The 23,434-nt window shown below is 36.8% G+C and overlaps 1 protein-coding gene across 1 annotated transcript in view; it reads right to left on the bottom strand.

The window, feature by feature from the left end:
- The window catches only part of LOC149843802 (clathrin heavy chain 2-like), a 52,821-nt gene extending 29,853 nt beyond the window's left edge, over nt 1–22,968 (bottom strand). Inside the window, exons 1-4 of the mRNA XM_090000066.1 lie at nt 22,643–22,968; nt 21,213–21,417; nt 12,468–12,556; nt 12,281–12,359 (exon numbers count right to left, since the gene is read on the bottom strand). Of these exons, the coding sequence (XP_089856192.1) occupies nt 12,281–12,359; nt 12,468–12,556; nt 21,213–21,417; nt 22,643–22,687 (418 nt within the window). The 5' untranslated portion in view covers nt 22,688–22,968. The remainder of the gene's footprint in view (nt 1–12,280; nt 12,360–12,467; nt 12,557–21,212; nt 21,418–22,642) is intronic.
- Nucleotides 22,969–23,434: the final 466 nt, after the last annotated feature.

Genomic DNA, 23,434 nt, shown 5'->3' with positions numbered 1-23,434 from the left:
AACTTTACTTCCTTTCAAAATCTCGAATGACACGCTTCCCGATACACCAAAAGAACTTAGCTTGATCTCTTCAACCAACGGCTCTGATACCATGTAAGAAGATGCAACCCACAATTCGAATTCTCAAATGATTCTCACAAAAGATCTCCCACAAGAACCATAAAGGTTCATAAGCAAAGCTCACTCACAAGAATCAATAAGATTCATAAAAACACCACCCAAGAAAGAATGCAAATATAATTTCATTCAAGTGGGATATAGCCCACACTAAAAGATACCTTTACAATGGGGTGAGACCCCATATTTATACAAGTAATATTTAAAAAATCTTGGTATAAAAGTTGTATATTCTTCTAGAGGTTATTTGTTGACTCAATTTAAGTTTGCTTTAGATATTGTTGTCAAGTCTGGTATCTCAAATGATAAGAAGGTTGACACTCTCGACGTTATCAATGTCAAAATGAAGATTGAAGATGAAGAACCACTTGAAAATCCAACACTATACAGACAACTTATTGTGGCATGCATTGTCATATATCTCGATTACGAAACCTGACATTGTGCATGCAATTTACACAACAAGTCAGTTTCAGCATGTGTTAAAAAAAATAAAATATAATCTCATATCTAATCTCATATGTAATATACCATCATATGTAATCTTTTTCTTTTAGATTAGTTACATAGTTTAGTTAGGATTAGGATAGTTATTTTTATTTTTAGTTCACTTTTTGGACACTTTTTTGGACATCACTAGACTTTATGCTTTTTTGACCAAAGTCAAAAAGCATAAAAAGGAGAGTTGTTGGACTCCCAACGGCTCTAAATAGAGCTGTTGGGAGCCCAATGACTCCCTCTTCCCCTCATTTTCATGTATTATATATATGGGGTTTTCCCCCCTTGTTTTGTATGACTTTCAGTGTGGGTTTTCCTCTTGGTGTGTGCACTCCCTTTGAGCATTTCTGTGAGTGTGTTGAATAAACCCTTGTGTTCATTGTGAAAGATATTTTTGTGAGCTTGATTTTGAAGTTTCGTTTGGAGTTCTATTTTCTTTTATGGTATTAGAGCAAGATTGAAGCAATCAAGCTAAGTTCCTTCGGTGCATTGAGAAGCGTGCCACTCAAAGTTTTTTTTAAAGTAAAGTTTCTTTGAAGTTGTGATCGTGTGAAGGCATGAAAGCTTAAGGGAATTCTTATACTCACCGTTTGCAGTAGAATATCTTTGTCTTTACTTCTCCTTGTTTCTTCTTTTTTCTTCTTCTCTTTATCTTTTCTTTCCCAAAAATTGTAAAATGGATGACAATGACAATGTCACCATTAAGTCCATCAAACTCAATGATTCTAATTATGTCACATGGGCTTCTATCATGAAGCATCTTATATGGGGAAAGGGATTATGGGGATTAGTAAACGAGACCGATATGGAACCTACACTAATTCTCACCAAGGATGAAGGAGAGAAAGAAATACCTCTCACTGAGGTAGAAAGGATTAAGGCCATCTCCACTTATGAAAAGAAGTGGAAGGAATGGCGAATGGGTCATGCCAAGATTATGTCTTGGCTTATTACAAGTATAGACATAAAGAAATGCTCCAGTCTTGTCAAATTCGACCATGCTAATAATGTGTGAGATTATCTTAAGAGAATGTATTCTCTTAAGGATATTGCACATGTGTGCAATTTACAAATCAAAGTTCGGAATATGGTTCAAGGAGACAAGAGCATTAAGGAGTACTACAATGGCTTGTCAGAATTGTGAGAAGAGTTAGCTCTTTTTGAACCAAAGTGGCATTGTCCACAAGATATTGAACTCCGCCAAAATCAAATCAATGCAGAGCATTTCTTTCATTTTATTAGTAAATTGAGATCGGAATTTGAATCCACTAAGTCTATTCTTCTCCATCGTAGAAAAGTGTCATTAATAAAAGATACAATAAAGGAATTGAGTATAGAAGAAAATAGACTAAAAAGTAGAATTTTTAAGAGCGATGACGACTCTGTTCTAGTCGTCTCGAAACCTAGAAACTTCGTCAAGACTTACAAACCTCCTAACTATGGAAGAGGAAATGATGATTTTTAGAAAAAGAAAATCAATTGCTATTATTGTTGGGAACTTGGACATGTGAAACTCACTGTCCAAAATTAAAGAGACCTTATTGTTAGAATCTCCATGGGTACTGTATTGAGAAGAGAGAGAGAGAGAGCAGAAGAAGAAAGGTAAGAGGGGTTGCGGCTGTCACGATTTCAACCACCGAAATCGTGACCTAAACTTGTATTAATAAGTTTACATTACAATAATATGGATCTGGGTCTGGTGTGTCCAGACCCGAATAAAATAAAACATTACAAACTTTACATGACTCGGGTCCTATCCAGACTTTACATACAATAGACTTGGGTCGGGTCCTAATGACCTAGAATACCACTTTTTCACCCCCCCTCAAGTTGATCATGGTTTTGGACCATGAACAACTTGCCTTTAAGCATCCAAAAATGATCATTTGTTAAGCCATTTGTAAATATGTCTGCAACTTGTCTTTCAGTATTGACGAACTCAGGCTCAATCTCTTTTTCTTTAACTTTTTGTCTGACAAAGTGTTGGTCGATCTCAATGTGCTTAGCACGACTGTGATGCACTGGATCGAATGACATGTTGAGAGTACTTTGGTTGTCACATAGCAAGATAGAATGTGAGATCTTTTCTCCTACTTCAATTAGTAAATGTCTAATCCATGTGGCTTCGATAGTAGCGGCAGCCATGGATCTATATTCAACCTTAGTGCTTGATCTAGCGATAGCCTTTTGTTTTCTACTGCTCCAAGAGACTAAATTTCTTCCAATGAAGACACAATATCCTGATGTAGATCTTCATTCATCAGGATCTCCTGCCCAGTTTGCATCACAATATACAGTAAGTTCATGCTCATCCTTGCCATATGACTGTGGTGAATATATCAATTTATCCCCAATAGTCCCTTTCAGATATCTAACAATCATCTTAATCGCTTCCATATGTCCAGTACGTGGTGCATGCATAAACTGAGACACTTGATTGACTGAATAAACAATATCAGGACGAGTGAATGTGAGATATTGTAACATTCCTATTAGACTGCGATACCTGGTGGGGTCCTCACACAGATCTCCATCATGAGCATTAAGTTTTTGGTGAAGCACACTTGGAGTTGCTAGAGGTTTGCAGTCTTTCATGCCTGCCTTGCTGAGAACATCTACGGTGTACTTGTACTGAGTGAGCGTCAAGCCATGAGCCTGGTTATCAACTTCTACACCAAGAAAATAGCGCAGGACAGCAAGATCTTTCATTTTGAACCTCTAACCTAGTAAGTTTTCTTACTTCTTTGATGTGAGCTTCAGAGTTTCCTGTAATGACAATATCGTCAACATAAATTAATAGTAGAGTGGTCACATTCTGGCTTCTAAAAATAAATAATGAGTAATCTAGTACGGAACGTGAAAATCCATGTTTTTGAATCTCCAGCGAGAAGCTATCAAACCAGGAACGAGATGCTTGTTTTAAACCATAGATAGCTCTATTTAGCCTGCACACATGGATTTTACAATTTTGTTCTTGATATCCAGGGGGTGTTCCATGTAAACTTCCTCCTTCAAATCCCCATGCAAGAATGCATTTTTCACATCAAGCTGACTCAACTTTCATCCATGTTCAACAGTCAGGGAAAGAATAATTCGAATTGTTCCCATTCTCACCACCGGACCGAAGGTCTCATCATAGTCTTGCCCTGCTTCTTGGGTGAACCCTTTTGCCACAAGTCTTGCCTGCCTTATATCGTTCAATGGTTCCATCTGGCTTATACTTTATTTTGTAGACTCATTTGCATCCGACAACATTTTTGTCAGGTGGTCTGGGAACAACTTCCCAGGTTCCACATTCATATAAGGTCTGCATTTCAATATTTATGGCTTCTACCCATTTGGTAGAAGTGGTTGCCTGATAGTACATAATGGGTTCATCTTCATTATTGAGTGCAGTTAAAAGGAGCTGAAGATCCAAGGAGAAGTTGTTATAGCTGACCCACCTATCAATAGGATGTCGTATGCGATTTGATTTTCTGACCTCAAGAGTATGAGAGGAAGTAGGATCGGCGACTAAGGCATGATCTGGATGGCTTGATGCTTTCGGTCTCTGTCTAGAATAGAAAATGCCTTTGTATCTGCCCGGTACGATTGATGGTACTTCCTCCTCATTCTGTGATCCCGATGTCACAGTGTTCTCAAACATCTCTTCTTCTTGTTGCACACAATCTGAGGAACAGACTTCATTGGAACTAACAAAAAGTTCTGAACTCAGCCAAGGATAGTAAACTTCAGTTGTGTTAGGAGACATATCTGTTGTGTTGGCTCTGTGATCAAAATTTTGCTCATCAAAGACAACATTCCTTGAGATTCTGATGCGCCTGTTGGTTGGATCATAACACATATACCCTTTGTAATCATCTGCGTGTCCCACAAATCTACACTTCTGAGCCTTGTCCTGAAACTTGTTTCTCAGGGACTGATCAATATGCACGTAACAAACACATCCGAAGACACACAGATCATAATAACTAGGGTGAGCTCCAAAAAGACAGTAATAAGGAGACTTATTTTCCAGAACCATAAGGGGTCTTTTTATCACATGTACGGCAGAATGAAAAGCTTCTGTTCATAGGTTGATGGGAAGATTACTGTCATGAAGCATACTTATGGTACTTTCAACGATATGCCTATGTTTTCGCTCAGCAATCCCATTTTGTTAAGGGGTGTGTGGCCAGGACACCCTTCTTCCTATTCCGTTATTTTGAAGAAAAGAAATAAAATCACGAGATGAGAACTCCCCACCTCCATCACATTGGAAAAATTGGATGGACTCAGAAAATTGATTTTTAACTAAAGAAAGAAAATTTTGAAACAAAGGGAAAACTTTCGACTTGTTTTTTAAAAAATATATCCAAGTGTATCGAATATAGTTATCAACAAAGATTAGGTAGTATCTGCTCCCAGATCCAGAGACAATTGGGGCGGGTCCCCATACATCAGAACAAATTATCTCAAAAGGTTTTGAAGCTCTCTTATTAATGGAATGAAAAGGCAATACATGACTTTTGCATGAAAGACAATTGGGACACTTCTGACTTTTCTCATCCCCATTGAGACTTTCCTTTGGAATGAGATTATTAGAGACAAGTTTCTCAATAAAATGACTCCCACAATGTCTTAATCGACTATGTCATAAGAAAGACTTATTACATTCAGAAATACTAAAAACATTTGCAGAAGAGGAGGAACACGACTCTAATGAAGACTTCGAATCCAGATGAGCAGGGCAGACGGAATGACATGGAGCTTCTTCAAAGACATACATATTGTCTCCTCTCTTTCCTTCAGCGAATGTTTCCCTCGTGCGTAGGTCCTTGACCTGCACAGAGAAGGGAGTGAATTCAACTGAAGCATGATTATCATCAATAAATTTGGAAACAGAGACAATATTTTTCTTGATGTCGGGAGCGTGAAGAACATTAGAAAGTTTAAGAGTAGAATGTGACATGGGAATGACAGTTTTTTCAACATGAGAAACATGATGGTGGGATCCATCACCAGTGACAATCTTATTCTTGCCAAAATAAGGAATAGGGTTAGAAAGTTTACTTACATCGCTTGTCACATGAGTTGTTGCCCCTGAGTCGACAAACCAAGTGCCTTCATCACCCTGCTTCAATTTGAACTCTGACAAGGCGGATACCAACAGAGTTTTAATCTCTCCACTGTCTCTGATATTTGTGAACTTTCTTTTGGTTTCTGTTTGTGGAGCCTTTCATTTATTTTCTGGATTATGCCAACAATTCGCCTTGATATGCCCCCTTTTGTTACAAAGGAAGCAAGTGGAGATGGGTCTTTGTCCCTGCGCATGAGTCAACATATTTGGAGTGGGAAGCAAACCACGTCCTCCGTGTCCACTTTGCCCTTTCCCCCCTCGTCCTCGTCCTCGACCATAAGTCACTCGACCATAAGTCACTCGTGTTGCAAAAACTTCTTGGGGATTTGTGTGAACATGAGTTTCTTCAAAAAAAAAACCTTCGGTCATTTCATACTGGATCAATTTAGCTCGTAGCACATCAAAGGTAGGAAGGACAGGCCGGCACAATAGTGAAGTGACGATCATATTGTAGTCAGATCTCAATCCACTCAGAGTTTGTTGCACCATGTCACTGTCACTTACCGCACACCCTATAACTGCAAGCTGATCTGTGATAATCTTTATCTTGTTCAAATATTTCATGATGGTCATGAAATCTTTTCTCAACAACTAAAATTCCCTCTTGAGAAAAACCATCCTGTACAATTGTCAGGGATGGCAACAAGGACTTCTTGAGATAAGGTAGAAGTGATGTATGCAACTACTGATTGATCTTTCCTTTCCCAGTTGAGGTATTCTGCATTTTTGACATACACAATTGAACTCGTCCCTTTATCATCTTTCTCTTTTCTCAGGACAAATTCTGGTGGGACCGGAGTGGTTCCATCCAAGTGACCTAAGAGACCTTGGCTCCTTATAAAAGGAATAACGTGTCTCTTCCAAATCAAGAAGTTTAAGGTATTCAACTTTTCAGAAACGAGTTGATTGAGAAAGCTTGAAGAAAGATTTGATTGAGAAGAATAAGGATCCATTGAGAAATAAAATTCAACAAGAGTGTTCACGAAGTGCTTAGCCTTTTTTTTATATGAACAGGAGATCGCAAGCTATCAGATTCAGAAGATACTCAGACCTGAACTTTCCTTTACACTCTTGAAAGATTGGAGATTGACGTGATGAAAAACACTTTCACACGTTAGATATGTTTTCGGGCAAATATAGAAAATAAGAATCAGGAAGGAAAATCACACAGCAAAAAAATTGTCACCGAGAAAGGTTGGGATATCTGAATATGCAGAATAGATGCGTGGAGGAGATTGGGCAAAGGAGACAAATCAGATAATACCAAACGAAAAAAGATCTGAAATAGGGATCGTGGTCGTTTTTGTGTTTCACGTGAATCGATTTCAGCGAGATTCACGTGAAATAGAATCACCCCTTTTTGCACAGTCTGGATTCACGTGAATGTCACGCCCATGTGAGACGTGGGTACACAGAAAATTTCAGAAAAAGGGGAAGAAATGAGAAATAGAAAAGAGGAGAAAGGAAATGAAGAGGACTAGAAGAGAAGGGACGAAAAACCTCAAATCTCTGATCGTCGCACATTTCGGAAACCTCTTCGGCCCTCAGATGGATCTTGGCTTTGATACCATGTTAGAATCTCCACTGGTACCTGTATTGAGGAGAGAGAGAAAGAGAACAGAAAAAGAAAGGTAAGAGGGGCTGCGGCTGCCACGATTTCAACCACCGAAATCGTGACCTAAACTTGTACTAATAAGTTTACATTACAATAATATGGATCCGGGTCTGGTGTGTCCAGACCCGAATAAAATAAAACATTACAAACTTTACATGACTCGGGTCCTATCCAGACTTTACATACAATGGACTTGGGTCGGATCCTAATGACCCAGAATACCACTTTTTCACTTATGAAAAAAAAGTTGCCTCTGTCGAACCTCCACAAGAATCTAGTAAAACTTTCATTGGGAGTATGTCTCTTGCACAATTGGTGGAAGCACTTGGACCTCTACTAAAGGGAGCATCTTCATCTACGGGAGTTGCAGTCTCTTCTGTGAGCACCTCCGATCAAGGTAAAACTCTATGGCTTCTTGACTCAGGTGCTTCTTTTCGCATGACTCCGAATGTTGAAATATTATTTGAATGTCATAACTCAAATGGATCTAATATTTTTATTGTCGATGGAACATCACTAGAAATCGAAGCAATAGGGAATTTTGAAAAAGGGTTCTTAAAACTTAAAAGGATTTCATATTCCACAAATTAGATATATTCTCAAATTAAATCTCAATCGTTTATTTGTTTCTTAACTTTCTGACCATGGATATAATGTTTCATTCTCCTCTCGTGGTTGTCGAGTATAGGATCACCAGTCAGGGAAGCTGATTAGGGAAGGCCATAGAGAAGGAGGCTTATACTATATGGACTTTTTGGAAATTCCCAAAAACACATTTTGTTGTAATGTTCAGGAAATGAACTTAAATCTATGGTACATGAGACTTGGTCATCCTAGCATATCCAAGATTCATTTATTTCCAAATATGAAAAACTTTTGTAATTCTGAAACATTTAAATGTGAAAAATGTATTCTAGGAAAAATGAAGAGATTACCCTTTCAAGAAAGAAATTTTGTTTCATCTCGGCCTTTTGAGTTAGTGCATTCAAATGTATGGGGTCCTACACCTGTTATATCCGAAAAGGGTTTTTTATATTATGTCATTTTTATAGATGATTTTACAAGGCATACTTATTTACTTTCTCAAACATAAATCTGAAATATTTTTTCATTTTCAAATATTTTATAAACTGATTAAGAATCAATTTAAAAATGATATCTCTATTTTTTTTCACTGATTCAGGGGGAGAGTTTTTGTCAAAAGAATTCAATGATTACTTAAATTTACATGGTATTTCACATCAAAGATCATACTCATATACTCCACAGCAAAATGGTCTAACGAAAAGAAAACATAGGCATATTATAGAAACAACAAGAACCCTACTCATTACTCATCTAGTACCAAAAAATTTGTGGGTCGAAGCCACTCTAACTGTGGTATATCTCATTAATAGAATGTCATCATCTTTGTTAAGCAACATTTCACCTGTTGAAAAACTCTTCAAATAAATCCCAAATTATTCAAGATTAAGGGTATTTGATTGTAAATATTTTATTTTTTTCAATAAAAATGACAAACTTTCACCTCGTGCTATTCCATGTGTGTTTCTTGGTTATACAAGCAATCAAAAAGGTTATATATGTCTTGATCTTAAAACTAGAAAGCTATATGTGTCATGAAATGTATCATTCTTATAAAATGAAATTTTTTTGAAATTAAAAACTCTACAGAAATTGATGAATATTCCTTTATAATGGATTTAGTTCCAGAGATTAATGAGGAAGATGTTGATCAAGAAGATCAAAATGTGATCAGTACTGAATCACCTCATCCAGAATGCATTCAATATTTCAGACGGGGTGACCTGGAGCAACCCTCTGCTCTAGAAAAATATGCTAAAGCACAAAATCATATAGAAACAAGATCATCTAGGGTGTCAAAAGTACCTAAAAAATTTGTATCCTATCAGTCTTTTTCACCAAAGTACCAAACATATATTGTCCTATTACATTCCTACATAGAACCTTCTAACTATGATATCGCAAAAAAACATTCTGAATGGGTTGAAGCCATGTCAGCAGAATTAAGTGTCTTAGAAAAGGAAAATACGTGGACTATTCAAGATATTCTACCAGGGAAGAAACCTATAAGATGTCGTTGGGTATACAAAGTCAAAACCAAGAGTGATCACACTCTTTAACGATTTAAGGCTCGACTAGTTGCTAAAGGCTATTTTCAAGAATATGGAATAAACTATAAGGAAACCTTTGCACCAGTCGCGAGAATGACCATTGTAAGAACCTTAATTGTTGTTGCCTTTATAAAGAAATGACATATCTTTCAGATGGATGTCAAGAATGTGTTTTTAATGGTAGTCTAGTTGAAGAAGTCTACATGGAACCACCACCTGGTATTAAGATTCCTCAAGAAAAAGTTCTTTGTTTACATAAGGCATTGTATGGACTTAAACAAGTCCCAAAGGCTTGGTATGACAAATTTAGTCAAGTTATGCTTACTTTTGGTTTTCAATTTTGTCTCACTGACACTGTTTTGTTTATTAAGAAATCTAATACATGTATTATTATTATTCTACTTTACGTAGACGACATGATCATCACAGGAAGTTGACAATATCAAAAAATTTCTCAAAAACAACTTTGAAATGAGTTACTTGGGTTTCTTAAAAAAAAATCTTGGAATTGAAATGGCATATTCTCCTAGAGGTTATTTAGTAACTCAATCGAAATTTGCTATTGATATTATTGACAGGTCCGGAATCACAAATGAAAAACATGTTGACACTCCTGAAGTCGTAAATACTAAAATGAAGAATGATGATGGAGAACCACTTGAGAACCCAACACCTTACAGACAGCTTATTGAGGCATTGTCTTACCTTTTCATCACACGACCTGACATCGCACATGTTGTCTACACAACAAGTCAATTCCAGCATGCTCCTACTACTGTTCATATGGGAGCAGTATTACGAATTATTAGATATCTTAAAACCTCCATCTGTAAAGGACTTTTTTTATTTGTTTCTTCCTCGTTAGAATTAATCGCTTATACTGATGCAGATTGGGGAGGTGATCCCAATGATCGACAGTGAACTACTAGTTTTTTTGTGTTTTTAGGTGAATCATTAATTTCATGGAGGTGCAAGAAGCAACAAAAAGTCTCTCTTTCGTCAACTGAAGCCGAGTACAGAGCCATGGCTACAACCACCATGGAATTAGTCTGACTAAGGTGATTGCTTCAAGACGTGGGTGTTATGAGTACATGAGCATCACGAATGTGCTGCGATAACAAAAGTTTTATTTACATTGTCAGCAACCGGATATTCTACGAACGGACTAAGCATATCGAAATGGATTGTCACTACGTACGAGAGAAATCCCTACACAGCACCATTGATTTTCCATATGTCTCCTCAGAATATCAACTGGTAGATTTCTTTACCAAACTTCTCGTTGCTCCTCGATTTCACTTTCTCTTGGAAAAAATTTTGGTTATTCAACCGTAAGTTTGAGGGGGAGTGTTAAAAGAAAAATAAAAATATAATCTCATATGTAATATACCATCATAAGTAATCTTTTTCTTTTAGTTTAGTTATATAGTTTAGTTAGGATTAGGATAGTTATTTTTACTTTTAGTTCACTTTTTGGACACTTTTTTGGACATCACTAGACTTTATGCTTTTTTGACCAAAGTCAAAAAGCATAAAGGGAGAGAGTTCCCAACGGCTCTAAATAGAGCTGATGGGAGCCCAACGACTCCCTACTCCCCTCATTTTCATGTATTATATATATGGGGTTTTCCCCCCTTGTTTTGTATGACTTTCAGTGTGGGTTTCTCCCACTTCAATGAAATATTTCTTTTTCCTCTTGGTGTGTGCACTCCCTTTGAGCATTTATGTGAGTATGTTGAATGAACCCTTGTGTTCATTGTGAAAGATATTTTTGTGAGCTTGATTTTGAAGTTCCGTTTGGAGTTCTATTTCCTTTCACCTACCACTGTTCATATGGGAGTAATTTTGCGTATTATTAGATATATCAAAATTTCTATTTTTCGATGATTTTTTTATCTGCTTCTTCATCCTTAGATTTAATTTCTTATATTGATGTTGACTGGGAAGGTGATACAAATAATCGACACTCAACCATTGGTTTTTGTGTAGTTTTAGGTGAATCATTGATTTCTTGGAGGTGCAAGAAGCAACAGAAAGTTTATCTCTTTCAACTGAAGCAGAATACCGAGTTATGACTACAACCACTATAGAGGTGGTCTAGATAAGGATATTGCTAGATGACATGAGTGTTCAAAGTAAAGAAGCATCACGACTATGCTATGACAAAAGTTTCAACATTGATAGCAACTGAACCTTTCACGAATGAACTAAACACATTGATATGGACTACCACTATTTATGAAAAGAATTCCTACACAACACTATTGATCTTAACTATTTTACTTCAGAATATCAATTGGCAGATTTCTTCACCAAACCTTTTGTTGCTCTTAGGTTTAACTTTCTCTTTGACAAACTTTTGGTTATCCAACCGTAAGTTTGAAGGAGAGTGTCAAAAAATGTAACTATATATATATATATATAATGTAACTAGGAATAGTTTCTTTAAGTTTTTTTTGTTGTATTTGAACTAGTCAACACATGTTGACTAGTCAACATAAGGAACCGTTGGGGTCCCAATGACTCTCTATGGCCTCCTTCACTTGTGTATAAATATGGGGCAAAGACCCACTTCACTGTAATGCATCTTGCATATGTTGAGATAAATAACATCATTGTTTTTTATCTCTTGTTTTTATTTCCCTTTATTTCCCATATGTGGTTCTTTTAAGTGTTTATTTTGGAATTTTGGTGGAACTATCTTGAGTGTCCACTCTAGATGATTGAGTGAACATCTTTGAAGGAACTCATTTCCTTACCGAACACACATGAAAAAAAAAAGTATATATTCCTTACCTTCTATTGACCAGTGATAGACTGATGTTTGAGTAGCCAATCCCAACAATTTTGGAGTAATCCATTTCCAGAAGACAACCTACAGAGAAATCACAAAAAATAAAGAATGGAGTTTAAAATTAATCATCATTCATGAAAAATAATGAATGACAACCTAATCTAATTTGACAATGGAAGACACTAGAACCTGTTCGGGCATCTGATAAGATTTTATTTTAGCCTTCAACTCGATATTGAATATCTGGAGATGATCCTGAGTACTTCCCGGTATTTGAGCTTTAGGACCAGAATAAGATTTAATCAGAGATCCAGTAACTTTACAACCAAAGCACAGAACCACAACAGGATTCACAAGTTCAATCAGCAATTTAGTATCTTTATAATAAAGACAAATACAAAATAACTGAAACAGGATACACAATCTAATTTCAATTGTGAGCGCCTTTTCACTGACCACTATTGAAACCAAAATCTTGGTGCATATCATGAATTTGGACCAAATATCAAATAACCAAGTATGAAAAAGCAATTGTTTTTCAGAGAATATGCAATTTTTGTAAACAAGCATATTGTAAGGTGTATTATAGGGATTAACATGTACTGTAATGTATTGTAACTTGTAAGATTAGTGAAAAAACATCTTCGAATTGCAAAAGATCAAACAAAAATTGTGTAGAAATTAAAAAGAAAATGCCACAAAGAGAAACAAAACATATGAGCAACCAAACATCAAGATAAAGTAAACCTAATTATGGAATAACTAGTATCAACAAATATGTGAGAAAATACGACCTCTCAAATGCACCTTGTTGAAATTAGGAACATATTTTGACCAGAATATTTTGTTTCGTACAAGAATCATGAGCAAAAAAAAAAGAGATCACCATGTAACAGAATATTAATATGCAATAACAGTGACATTCACAATTCTCAAAATCTGACTATTAACTGGAGACCGAAGATATACACAACAGTTCCATAAAGTCACCCCAGACAACAAGAAAAGACTGACAGTCAAGGCAATATTAGTTGTAAAGTCTGTCGGTCACAACCAACCAACCACAGGATGACAGAGGTAACTGTTAAAATATGTATATATATATATATACTTATATATATATATACACATTCGTATATATATAAGTATATATATACATATATGTATATATATACAGTTTCCCTTTTATTGAAATACCCGCTAGGGGTATTCTTGTAAAACCACAATGTAACTTTTTCTTTTTTACTTTTTTCCTTTTTTCCTTTTTTTCTTTTTCCTTTTTTCCTTTTTTATTCTTCTTTTTTTTAAGACCACAAGGGCCCCACACTTGTAGTCATTGGGGCCCCAACGGTCAGATTTATGACCATTGGGGCTCCCAACGACTACATGGGAGCCCCTTGTGGTCCCTTCCTTTAGTCTCCCTCCTCTATAAATAGAGGAGGTATTCTCCTCTTGTATGCATTTGGGTTTTTTACCCTTCTCTTCCTTTCTTCAATTAATCCAACTTATGACTTTAAGTCATTTTCTACTTTTGAGAGTTTTGTGTGTGCACTTCTAGTGTTTGTGTTCTTGGCTCTTGAAGTCACTCTTAAAGAGTGCTTTTTACTCCATTGGTGCTTCCGCCTTTTTTCATTACATGGTATTAGAGCTCGGTTGGTGATTGGGCTTCTCTTTATCTTGGAACGTGTGTCTCTCAAATTTTAAGAAGAAAGGAAGGATTTGGTGCCGATGGAACGTGATTCTAAAGTAGAGCTTTCTTTTAAGCTAAATGGGTCCAACTATCTCATGTGGGCCTCCGCGATGGAAAATTATCTAAGAGGTAAGAAACTTTGGGGTTTTGTTATGAGAACTACTCCCGAACCCTCTCTTGTTCTCACTAAAATTGAAAATGAGGTTGAAAAAGCTTTAGATGGCGATGAGCGCATCAAAGCGATCAATGACCATCAATCCAAAGTTTAGGATTGGGAAAGTAACCATGCCAAAATTTTGGCATGGTTTATGAACAATGTTGACCTTAAAAATTGTGCTAATATTGCCAAATTTAGAAGGGCCAATGAGGCATGGTTTTTCCTTAAGGGTATGTATATCCAATAGGATCTTGCTCGACAATTTTTTTGTCAAGAAAAAATTTGTTCCACCAAACAAATGGATATGAGTGTCCGGGACTATTTTAGCTCTCTAACCCCTCTTTGGGATGAACTTGCTCTTCTTGAGCCTAAATGGGTGGCTCCGGAAGATATTGAATTAAGAAGGGAACAAATTGAAAAAGAGCACTTCTTTCAATTTCTTCATGGTCTTCGCCCGAAATTTGAACAAGTTAGGGCATCTCTTCTCCATAGAAGCAAAGCCCTACCTATTGAAGACGCCCTCGCTGAAATATGCCAAGAGGAAACTCGACTTGGCTTAAGCATTAAGAATGATGAAGTTTTGGCCGTTACTAGGCCCGGATCAAATGTTAAAGCCTATAGACCTCCTCACTTTAACAAAAATAGTAATGGGCCTAGAAAGGGAATAATATGTCATTATTGTAATGAACCGGGACACATTAGACCGGTTTGTCCCAAACTTAAAGGAAAAGTAGCCGCGGTTGGAGAAAATTCTCCAAAGAAGAAAAAAGAAAGTGCCAAAGAGGGAGATATCAAAGAGACTCTTAATCATATCTCCGAAGTTCTCCAACATCTTCTCAAGACTTCTTCCTCAACATCCGGAGCCGCCATCGCCTATTCTTCATCACCTCCAGGTATGTGGATACTAGACTTTGGTGCTTCTTTTCATATGACATCTCATAAAAACTCTCTTTCAAATGTTTTTCCGAACCCATATCCTCTTATGTTTCAACGGCCGATGGAACATCATTAAAAATTGAAAGTATTGGAACGCTTGATTTTAAAAATTCTCAAAATTTCTTCGTTCCTAAAGTAAGAATCGTTCCAAAAATTAATTTAAATCTTTTTTCCGTTTCTCAAATCACCGATCATGGATGTCAAGTCTCTTTTTCACCTAAAGATTGCACCGTGCAGGATCTTCAGTCAAGGAAGCTGATTGGGCAAGGCCATAGAAGGGGTGATCTTTATTTTATGGACTTTTTGACTCTTCCATCTAAGTCATCTTGCAATCTTGTAAAAGACAAAAGTATTGGAATTTGGCATGAGAGACTTGGTCATCCAAATTTTGTTAAAATGTCTCTTTTTCCGTTTTTGAACAATACTTGTAAAGACAATCACATGACTTGTAAAGATTGCATTTTTGGGAAATCTAAAGCTACTTCATTTCCTCAAAGAAGTTACTTTACCACTCGGCCATTTGAACTTGTTCATTCCGATGTGTGGGGACCTTCCCCTATTTTGTCTAAAGGAGGATTTTCGTATTATGTGGTTTTTATTGATGATTACACTCGATTAACGTGGATTTACTTCCTAAGTCGCAAATCCGAAGTTTTCTCCTTCTTTAAAGAATTCCATGCAATGGTTAAAAATCAATTTTTGGGAAATCTATCTATTCTTAGGTCTGATTCGGGAGGCGAATATATGTCCAATGTTTTTCAAAGTTATTTAAAAGAAAATGCAATTTGTCATCAACGCTCTTGTCCCAACACTCCGCAACAAAATGGTCTTGCGGAAAGGAAGCATAGACACATAATATAAACTACAAGAACGTTATTAATTTCAAAAAATATCCCAAAATCCTTTTGGGCCGAAGCGGTTCTAACCTCAACGTATCTTATCAATAGAACCCCTTCATCCTCTTTGAAAAATCTTTCTCCATTTGAAAAACTTTACAATGTCTCCCGATTATAAGACTAAGGATTTTTGGATGTAAATGCTTTGTTCTAACTCACAAAAATGATAAACTTTCTCCTAGGGCTATTGAATGTATTTTTTTGGGATATGGCGAAAAACAAAAAGGTTATAGATGTTTTGACATACTCAAAAAAACTTTATATCTCAAAAGATGTCACATTCCTAGAAGAAGAAAATGGTTTTTCGCACCAACTAAATGAAAATATTGATTATTCTTTTTTATTTGACTTATTGCCTCAAGAAAACATCATAGATGATCATATTGAACATAGTGAACCCCTTGGTGAAGATCATTTTGAACATCCAAATGATGATCAAAACTTAGAAGAAAATGTTTCAAGACAAATACAAGTCTACTCTAGAAGGAATGAAAGAAATCCTCCTTGTGCCCTTGAAAAATTCTCTCAAAGTGAGTCAATCGAAGAGACCTCTCAAAGAAAATCAAATCGGATTTCCAAAATACCCAATAGATTTGTTTCTTATGATTCCTTTTCTCCTAACTTTCGAGCATGCCTACTTGCTCTTCACTCCTTTCATGAACCATCTCATGCTAAACAATATGCTCATTGGAATGAAGCTATGGAATTAAAACTTAATGCTCTTAAAAGGGCGCAAACTTGGGAAATCATTGATCCTCCCAATGGCAAGAAACCCATTGGATGTAGATGAGTTTTTAAAGTAAAAACTAAGAGTGATGGTTCATTGGAAAGATATAAGGCTAGGTTGGTAGCCAAAGGATATGCCCAAGAGTATAGGGTAGATTATGATGAAACTTTTGCCCCAGTTGCTCGAATGACTAGTGTTCGAGCTCTTATTGCTATAGCCTCTGTTAAAAAATGGTCAATCTTTCAACTTGATGTCAAAAATGCCTTTTTGAATGATGGAACCGCCTCCAGGTATGAATTTAAATGAAAAAATTTTGAAATTAAAAAAGGCTTTATATAGACTTAAGCAAGCTCCTAAAGCTTGGTATGATAGATTTAGTAATGTATTAATCAATTTAGGATTTTCTTCTTGCTATACTGACACTGCTCTTTTTGTTAAAAGGACAGGTGACTCCATTATTATGCTTCTGTTGTATGTTGATGATATGATCATCACTGGGAATGACAAAAAGGGAGTAAATGATGTAAAGTCTATGTTAAAAGAAACTTTTGATATGTCTGATCTTGGATATTTGAGATATTTTTTAGGAATTGAAGTGGCTTATTCCGCGCGAGGATACATCCTATCTCAAATGAAATTAGTTGCAGAAATTTGTACCAAATCAGGAATATCTGATGAAAAGAAAGTTGAGACACCTGAAGTTATTAATGCGAAACTGAGACTTGAAGATGATGTTCTTCTTGAGGATCCAACCCCCTACCGTCAATTAATCGGATCTCTCACCTATCTATCCATCACACGTCCAGATATAGCTCATGCGGTTCATGCAGCAAGTCAGTTTCAGCATGCACCTACTTCGGTTCATATGGCGGCCGTAATGAGAATTGTGCGATACATCAAAAATATTATATCTAAGAGACTCTTCTTATCCTCTTCCTCATCTCTTGACTTAACTGTTTTTACTGATGCTGACCGGGGAGGAAATCCCAATGATCGTATCTCAATAACGGGTCTTTGTATTTTTTTAGGCGAATCCCTCATTTCGTGGAGATGCAAGAAGCAGCAGAAGGTTTCACTGTCATCCACTGAAGCTGAATATCGGGCCATGGCAATGACAACTATGGAAATCGTATGGCTCAGGAGTCTCCTTGGTGACATGGGCGTCCCCATTTCTACTCCCACCAAGCTCTGCTGTGATAACAAAAGTGCGATATACATTGCCAGCAATCACACTTTTCATGAGCGGACCAAGCATATCGAAATGGATTGTCATTATGTTTGAGACGAATATCTCAGAGGGACTATCTCATTACCATATGTTACTTCAGAGTATCAACTTGCTGACTTCTTCACCAAGGCGCTCCCAACTCCACGATTTATGTTTCTTCTTAGCAAACTTTCGGTCTTTTCCCCGTAAAGTTTGAGGGGGTGTGTTAAAATATGTATATATATACATATACTTATATATATATACATTCGTATATATATAAGTATATATATACATATATGTATATATATACAGTTTCTCTTTTATTGAAATACCCGATAGGGGTATTCTTGTAAAACCACAATGTAACTTTTTCTTTTTTACTTTTTTCTTTTTTTTCTTTTTCTCCTTTTTCTTTTTCCTTTTTTCCTTTTTTATTTTTCCTTTTTGTAAGACCACAAGGGCCCCACACTTGTAGTCATTGGGGCCCCAACGGTCAGATTTATGACCATTGGGGCTCCCAACGACTACATGGGAGCCCCTTGTGGTCCCTTCCTTTAGTCTCCCTCCTCTATAAATAGAGGAGGTATTCTCCTCTTGTATGCATTTGGGTTTTTTACCCTTCTCTTCCTTTCTTCAATTAATCCAACTTATGACTTTAAGTCATTTTCTACTTTTGAGAGTTTCGTGTGTGCACTTCTAGTGTTTGTGTTCTTGGCTCTTGAAGTCACTCTTAAAGAGTGCTTTTTACTCCATTGGTGCTTCCGCCTTTTTTCATTACAGTAACCACACAGCTTCAGACACTCAGAAGCTAAACAGTAAACACAATAAAAACATAAAAGCAATCTCGATGCAATTGTTAATTGTTAAATAAGTCATGATGATGATTCAACAACTTATTGCTACAATGCTGAATCCAAGACTTAGTGGTTGACCTAGTCAGTCAACTAGGCGCATCCTAAGCCAAGTTGCAAGCCTGCTAGTCAGTCAATTACTAGTCAAATGACTAGTTAGTATTCAGCAAAGACCATCTTGGTCCACTTTAAGGCTCTTCTTCTTCCTTTTCCCCTGACCCTCTCCTTCATCCTCGTCTCCTCCTCCTCTACTACAGTCAAGAAGTATTAGGTAATACCTAATATAGCAATTCTGAATTACAAGTGTTATTTTTTGCCATTTCAGACACTCTGATTCTTTGTTTCTTTGTGCTTCTTATCTATTCATTCAGGATAATAGTTTCATTTCCTTGCCCTGTGTATAACGAAGTAAGATGTGATGATTATGTGTTTGTTCTTTTGATTGAATTCTTTCTTTCTTTTTAAATAGGTTCTTTGATTGCATTCTTATATATGGTTATAGTTTATATTTCTTTTCTATCAGAGTTAACCTTTTCATATTTTTTTTTCTCTTTATTAACGGAGTTAGCTGCAGGATGGTTTTAGTAGGCCATGTTTCTTGATGATACATCTGTACAAGTTTTCCATTTTCATCTATTTTTACTACTACTATGGTAATGTACTGCTTTTACAAATTTTATGTACCGTCCATGCAAATTTAAAAAGCTGATGATTTTTGGTATTATATGAAATCTGTGTTGTGATAATGGCATTAATTGTTATTTGTTGTTTTCTTGATAATGGTCCTACAGTTGTACTAAACCTTTAACTGGATTTAATTTACGGTGCTGTGAGAATGTAATAAGATTTAAGAAAGTTGTGGTTGTATGCCATGCACATGGTTGCTTGTGTTTTTTCATGCCTGATTGTGAGGGTATATAATGTTTATACCATGGTATTATGCCTTATTACATCTGAAATATTAAGTATGTTAATTTTAGCTTTTTAATATACATTTTTTTAATATGTTGGGCCCTTAGAGGATTCCTAGGCGCCATAGGCCTTTAGGGGCCTGGTTCCTAGGCAGCACCTAACATTTTGACTACATAGATCCAAGTACCAAATGTATATAGTCATTCCCCTCTCAAAAATATAGGCACTATACAGTTCTTGTGAGCACAGAAGTTGCACCCACCAAAAGTATGTTGTTATGTAGGTTGCAGACCTGTGGCAATATGTTTTATAAGTTGATTCATGAGTCCGTTCTGACTTCCCAATCTGCCCAAATCAAGAATGGTTGGAATGCGAGAAAGATTGGTTTCCTCAGTTTAAAAATCACTAAAAGAAAATGGTAGTTTGTGCTTAAGTGCTTTCTATTTCCGGTAGCTGTGATATGTTTGTATCAAGTGCTTTCTATTTCCATTAGCTGCGATGAGTTTGTATGAAGTTAAGCATGAAAATGTGAAAAATCTACATCACAAACACCATCCTCGTGAATTCTAGACAAAAACTATGATTACCTGCAATCTTAGGAACTGACACTAAATACCCCATACCATAACTTAGCCATAATCAAGAGAAAAGTAAACACTTCAGTAAGAGCACCTAGTAACCCCCACCTGTTTACAGCACATATATACCATTCTTTTCGAAGGCCTATTGAGACGGATAGCCTATCTTCACCTATCACATCATCAATCAGAACATACTAATGATTTTCTTCCTTTCTTTCTCAATGAAGCCATTGTTGCAATAGCATACACAAACAAATGATACCATGTCTGATCATTCATAAAATGCTACCTGAACATTCATCCATAACATACCCAAAAATTTATTAAACAACAGGCACCTCGCCATTTCTGTATGCATCTCTTCCCAAGTCTTTTGATAATGAATTTTTGCTTCCCCTAAATTCAACCACCAAATCATACTAATCATTCATTGATTTTCTTAAGCCCCTCAAACAAGAAAATGTACACATCCATAAGAGTGGAAGGTGAGAAGACTGTTTAGCTGAAAAACTGCCCATGAATTAAAAAAAAACTGGGATATTAGTGATCATGCATGGTATATTCTTCTAGCAGGCTGCATGCCCAACTACCATAGTCTTTGGCATCTTCCCAAGAGCACCCGAAGTTCTTAAAAACAATAATGTGATGGAACAATGATGATAACCAAAAGCAACGAAATTACTACAAAAAATAAATGTATTTTCCAAGCCAACAATGGTCTTATGCAACCTGGTTGACAAGAAAATCCAAACAAGATAAGTAAATAAGAAATGAAATGCTAACAGAGATGAGGAACGAGGTGAACATGATAATCAGAGTTGATGTTTTTAAAGTAAATAACTGTCACCATAAACATTCAGTGCCACTATTACTTGTTCTTATGAATAAAAAAGGTTGTTAATAGATAAGCATCATATACAATGTCTCATGAGTGTGAAAACAAGAGGAAATACTACCAAACAAACAACAGTTACCTTTAAGAGCCAATACTCTGCTATTTGGATTCATCAATGCTGAATCAGCAGTAATAGGCCTCCTCAGCGGTTGCATGGGCATATTCATATCAATGATAATGACACTATTTTGCGGGGATGTTTCTCGCACACAGATGTACTTGTCTGATTCCATTGTTACGTGTGTAAATGTGATAAACTGGGGATTGATCCCGAGGCTCGTCAACTGATACGGGGCATAAGAAAACCATCAATATGACGGATCGAACTATGATTTGCATGGAAATTTCAGATAAACGGTAATTATGACAATGCAACTTCTAGAAAATGGAAGGTACATGGAAATAATTCCATCCATAAAGCAGAACAATCTTGATATGCACGAATTCAAAATATTATCCTGATTTCTGAAGCAGTGTTGCCAAGTAATAAAGACATTGAAATGATATGCAGATAACCAGACTAAATATAGAATGAAATTGCATAGATCTCTTTTACAGTCAGAACATCAGAAGATCAAGGCCCTTATGGCCACAAAGATATTGTCTTCTCTCTGTCCATAAATGAAAATGATGCATACAACAACAACAACTACGCCTTCATCCCAAAACAATTGGGGTCAGCGATATGAACCAAAGAAGAAATTCATTTTGGGTCTTCCACATGAATCCTTTTCCTCCAATCATTTCTATCCAACGCCATGTCCTCGGTGAGGTTCAAAGCATTCATATCCTTTCCTATCATCTCCATCCAAGTCTTCCTAGGCCTACCCCGACCTCTTTTAACTAATATATTTTCCCATTTCTCCAACCTTCTAACTGGAGCATCATTAGGCCTTCGCCGAATATGTCCAAACCACCGTAAACGATTCTCTCGCATCTTATTTTCAATGGGTGCAACACCTACCTTCTTACGTATCTCTTCGTTCCGAATCTTATCTTTTATTGTATTTCCACAAAACCATCTAAGCATCCGCATCTCAGCTACACTCATTTTTTGAATATGATGTCTCTTGGCAGCCCAACATTCCGTACCATATAGAAATGAAAATGATGCATAATTATGAAAAATTTTAATCCTTCCGAAAAAAAATGATTGTCCCTAATTACCGCCTGCGTCATTCAGAAATCATAGATCTCACGGATCCATTAAAAGAACACATGAAACAGAACCGAAGTGAAGATTATTTCTTCGTAAAAACAATACAACCCACGCAAACTCATAGTGGACACTAAATCCCTAGATCAAGCACCAGTCGGAGCAAAGGAACCACTCAAACAGATCAAACAACGAACGAATAAAATCAACCAATCAGTACTACAGTACAAAACACTAAGACACCTTAGAACCGGAACAAGCACACGAATTCAACTCGCCGGACAGCAGAAACTACCAGATCATCGACCAGAGAAAGACCTCAACCAAACGAGATCACTACAAGAGACGATTACCGTGAGAGCCTCCTTCATCGCGATCGGCGCGCTCGCGGCCGCCATGGCTCCGCAATTGGAGATCCGCTAAATGGAATTGAGCCGGAGAAACCCTGTAGGGTTTTCCAGGAACGGAAGATCCCAAACCTTAGATCGGCGGGCTAGGGCTCGAAATCAGGATTACAGCGAGTCCGAAGAACCGTGGAGAGAGAGTTAGCCTCGAAATCAGGATTACGGCGAGTCCGAAGAGAGAGAGAGACGAGAAGACGATCGTCTGCAGCCCCTCCCTTCAATAGAATCGACTCCAAAACCGGGAGAGAGTGAGGAGAAGAAGAATGCACAGAGTTTTTCTTCCCATTTTAACTGGAGCTTATATACTCGGTCCGTAGCGGCGCGTGCTGGGAAATGGCGTACGTGTGAAGCCTGTTTCCGAAACCGATTGGAATCGTTTTTCCGGTTCGTATTCGTATCGGTGAGCTTACCAGCAGTCGGGGCTAGGCAGTCACTTGAGGGTAAAGCTAGAAACGGTCACTCGTGGCTTGGCTCGTATTGGGCCACTCAATTCAAACTCGTAAAATAGGTTGGACAAGCCAATATTAAACTAAACAATAAGACCCTGTTGGGATAGGAAGTGGGAACTGCCAAATCCTCGATTTGAAAGCTACCTTGGAGGTGGTAGCTGTGGATTCCATTATTTAGTGTAAATATGAGAGGACCTCAGAGAGATTCTATATATTTTGGAATGTTTCAGTAAATCAAACCTTATGGATGTGATCTATATGGTTTATTTAGTAGAAAATGAGTTTTGAATTA

Source organism: Nuphar pumila, chromosome 3, assembly GCF_984573655.1.
Source record: "Nuphar pumila chromosome 3, dmNupPumi1.hap1.1, whole genome shotgun sequence".
In the NCBI taxonomy this organism is placed as follows: domain Eukaryota; kingdom Viridiplantae; phylum Streptophyta; class Magnoliopsida; order Nymphaeales; family Nymphaeaceae; genus Nuphar; species Nuphar pumila.
This window is presented reverse-complemented; position numbering and strand designations above follow the sequence as displayed.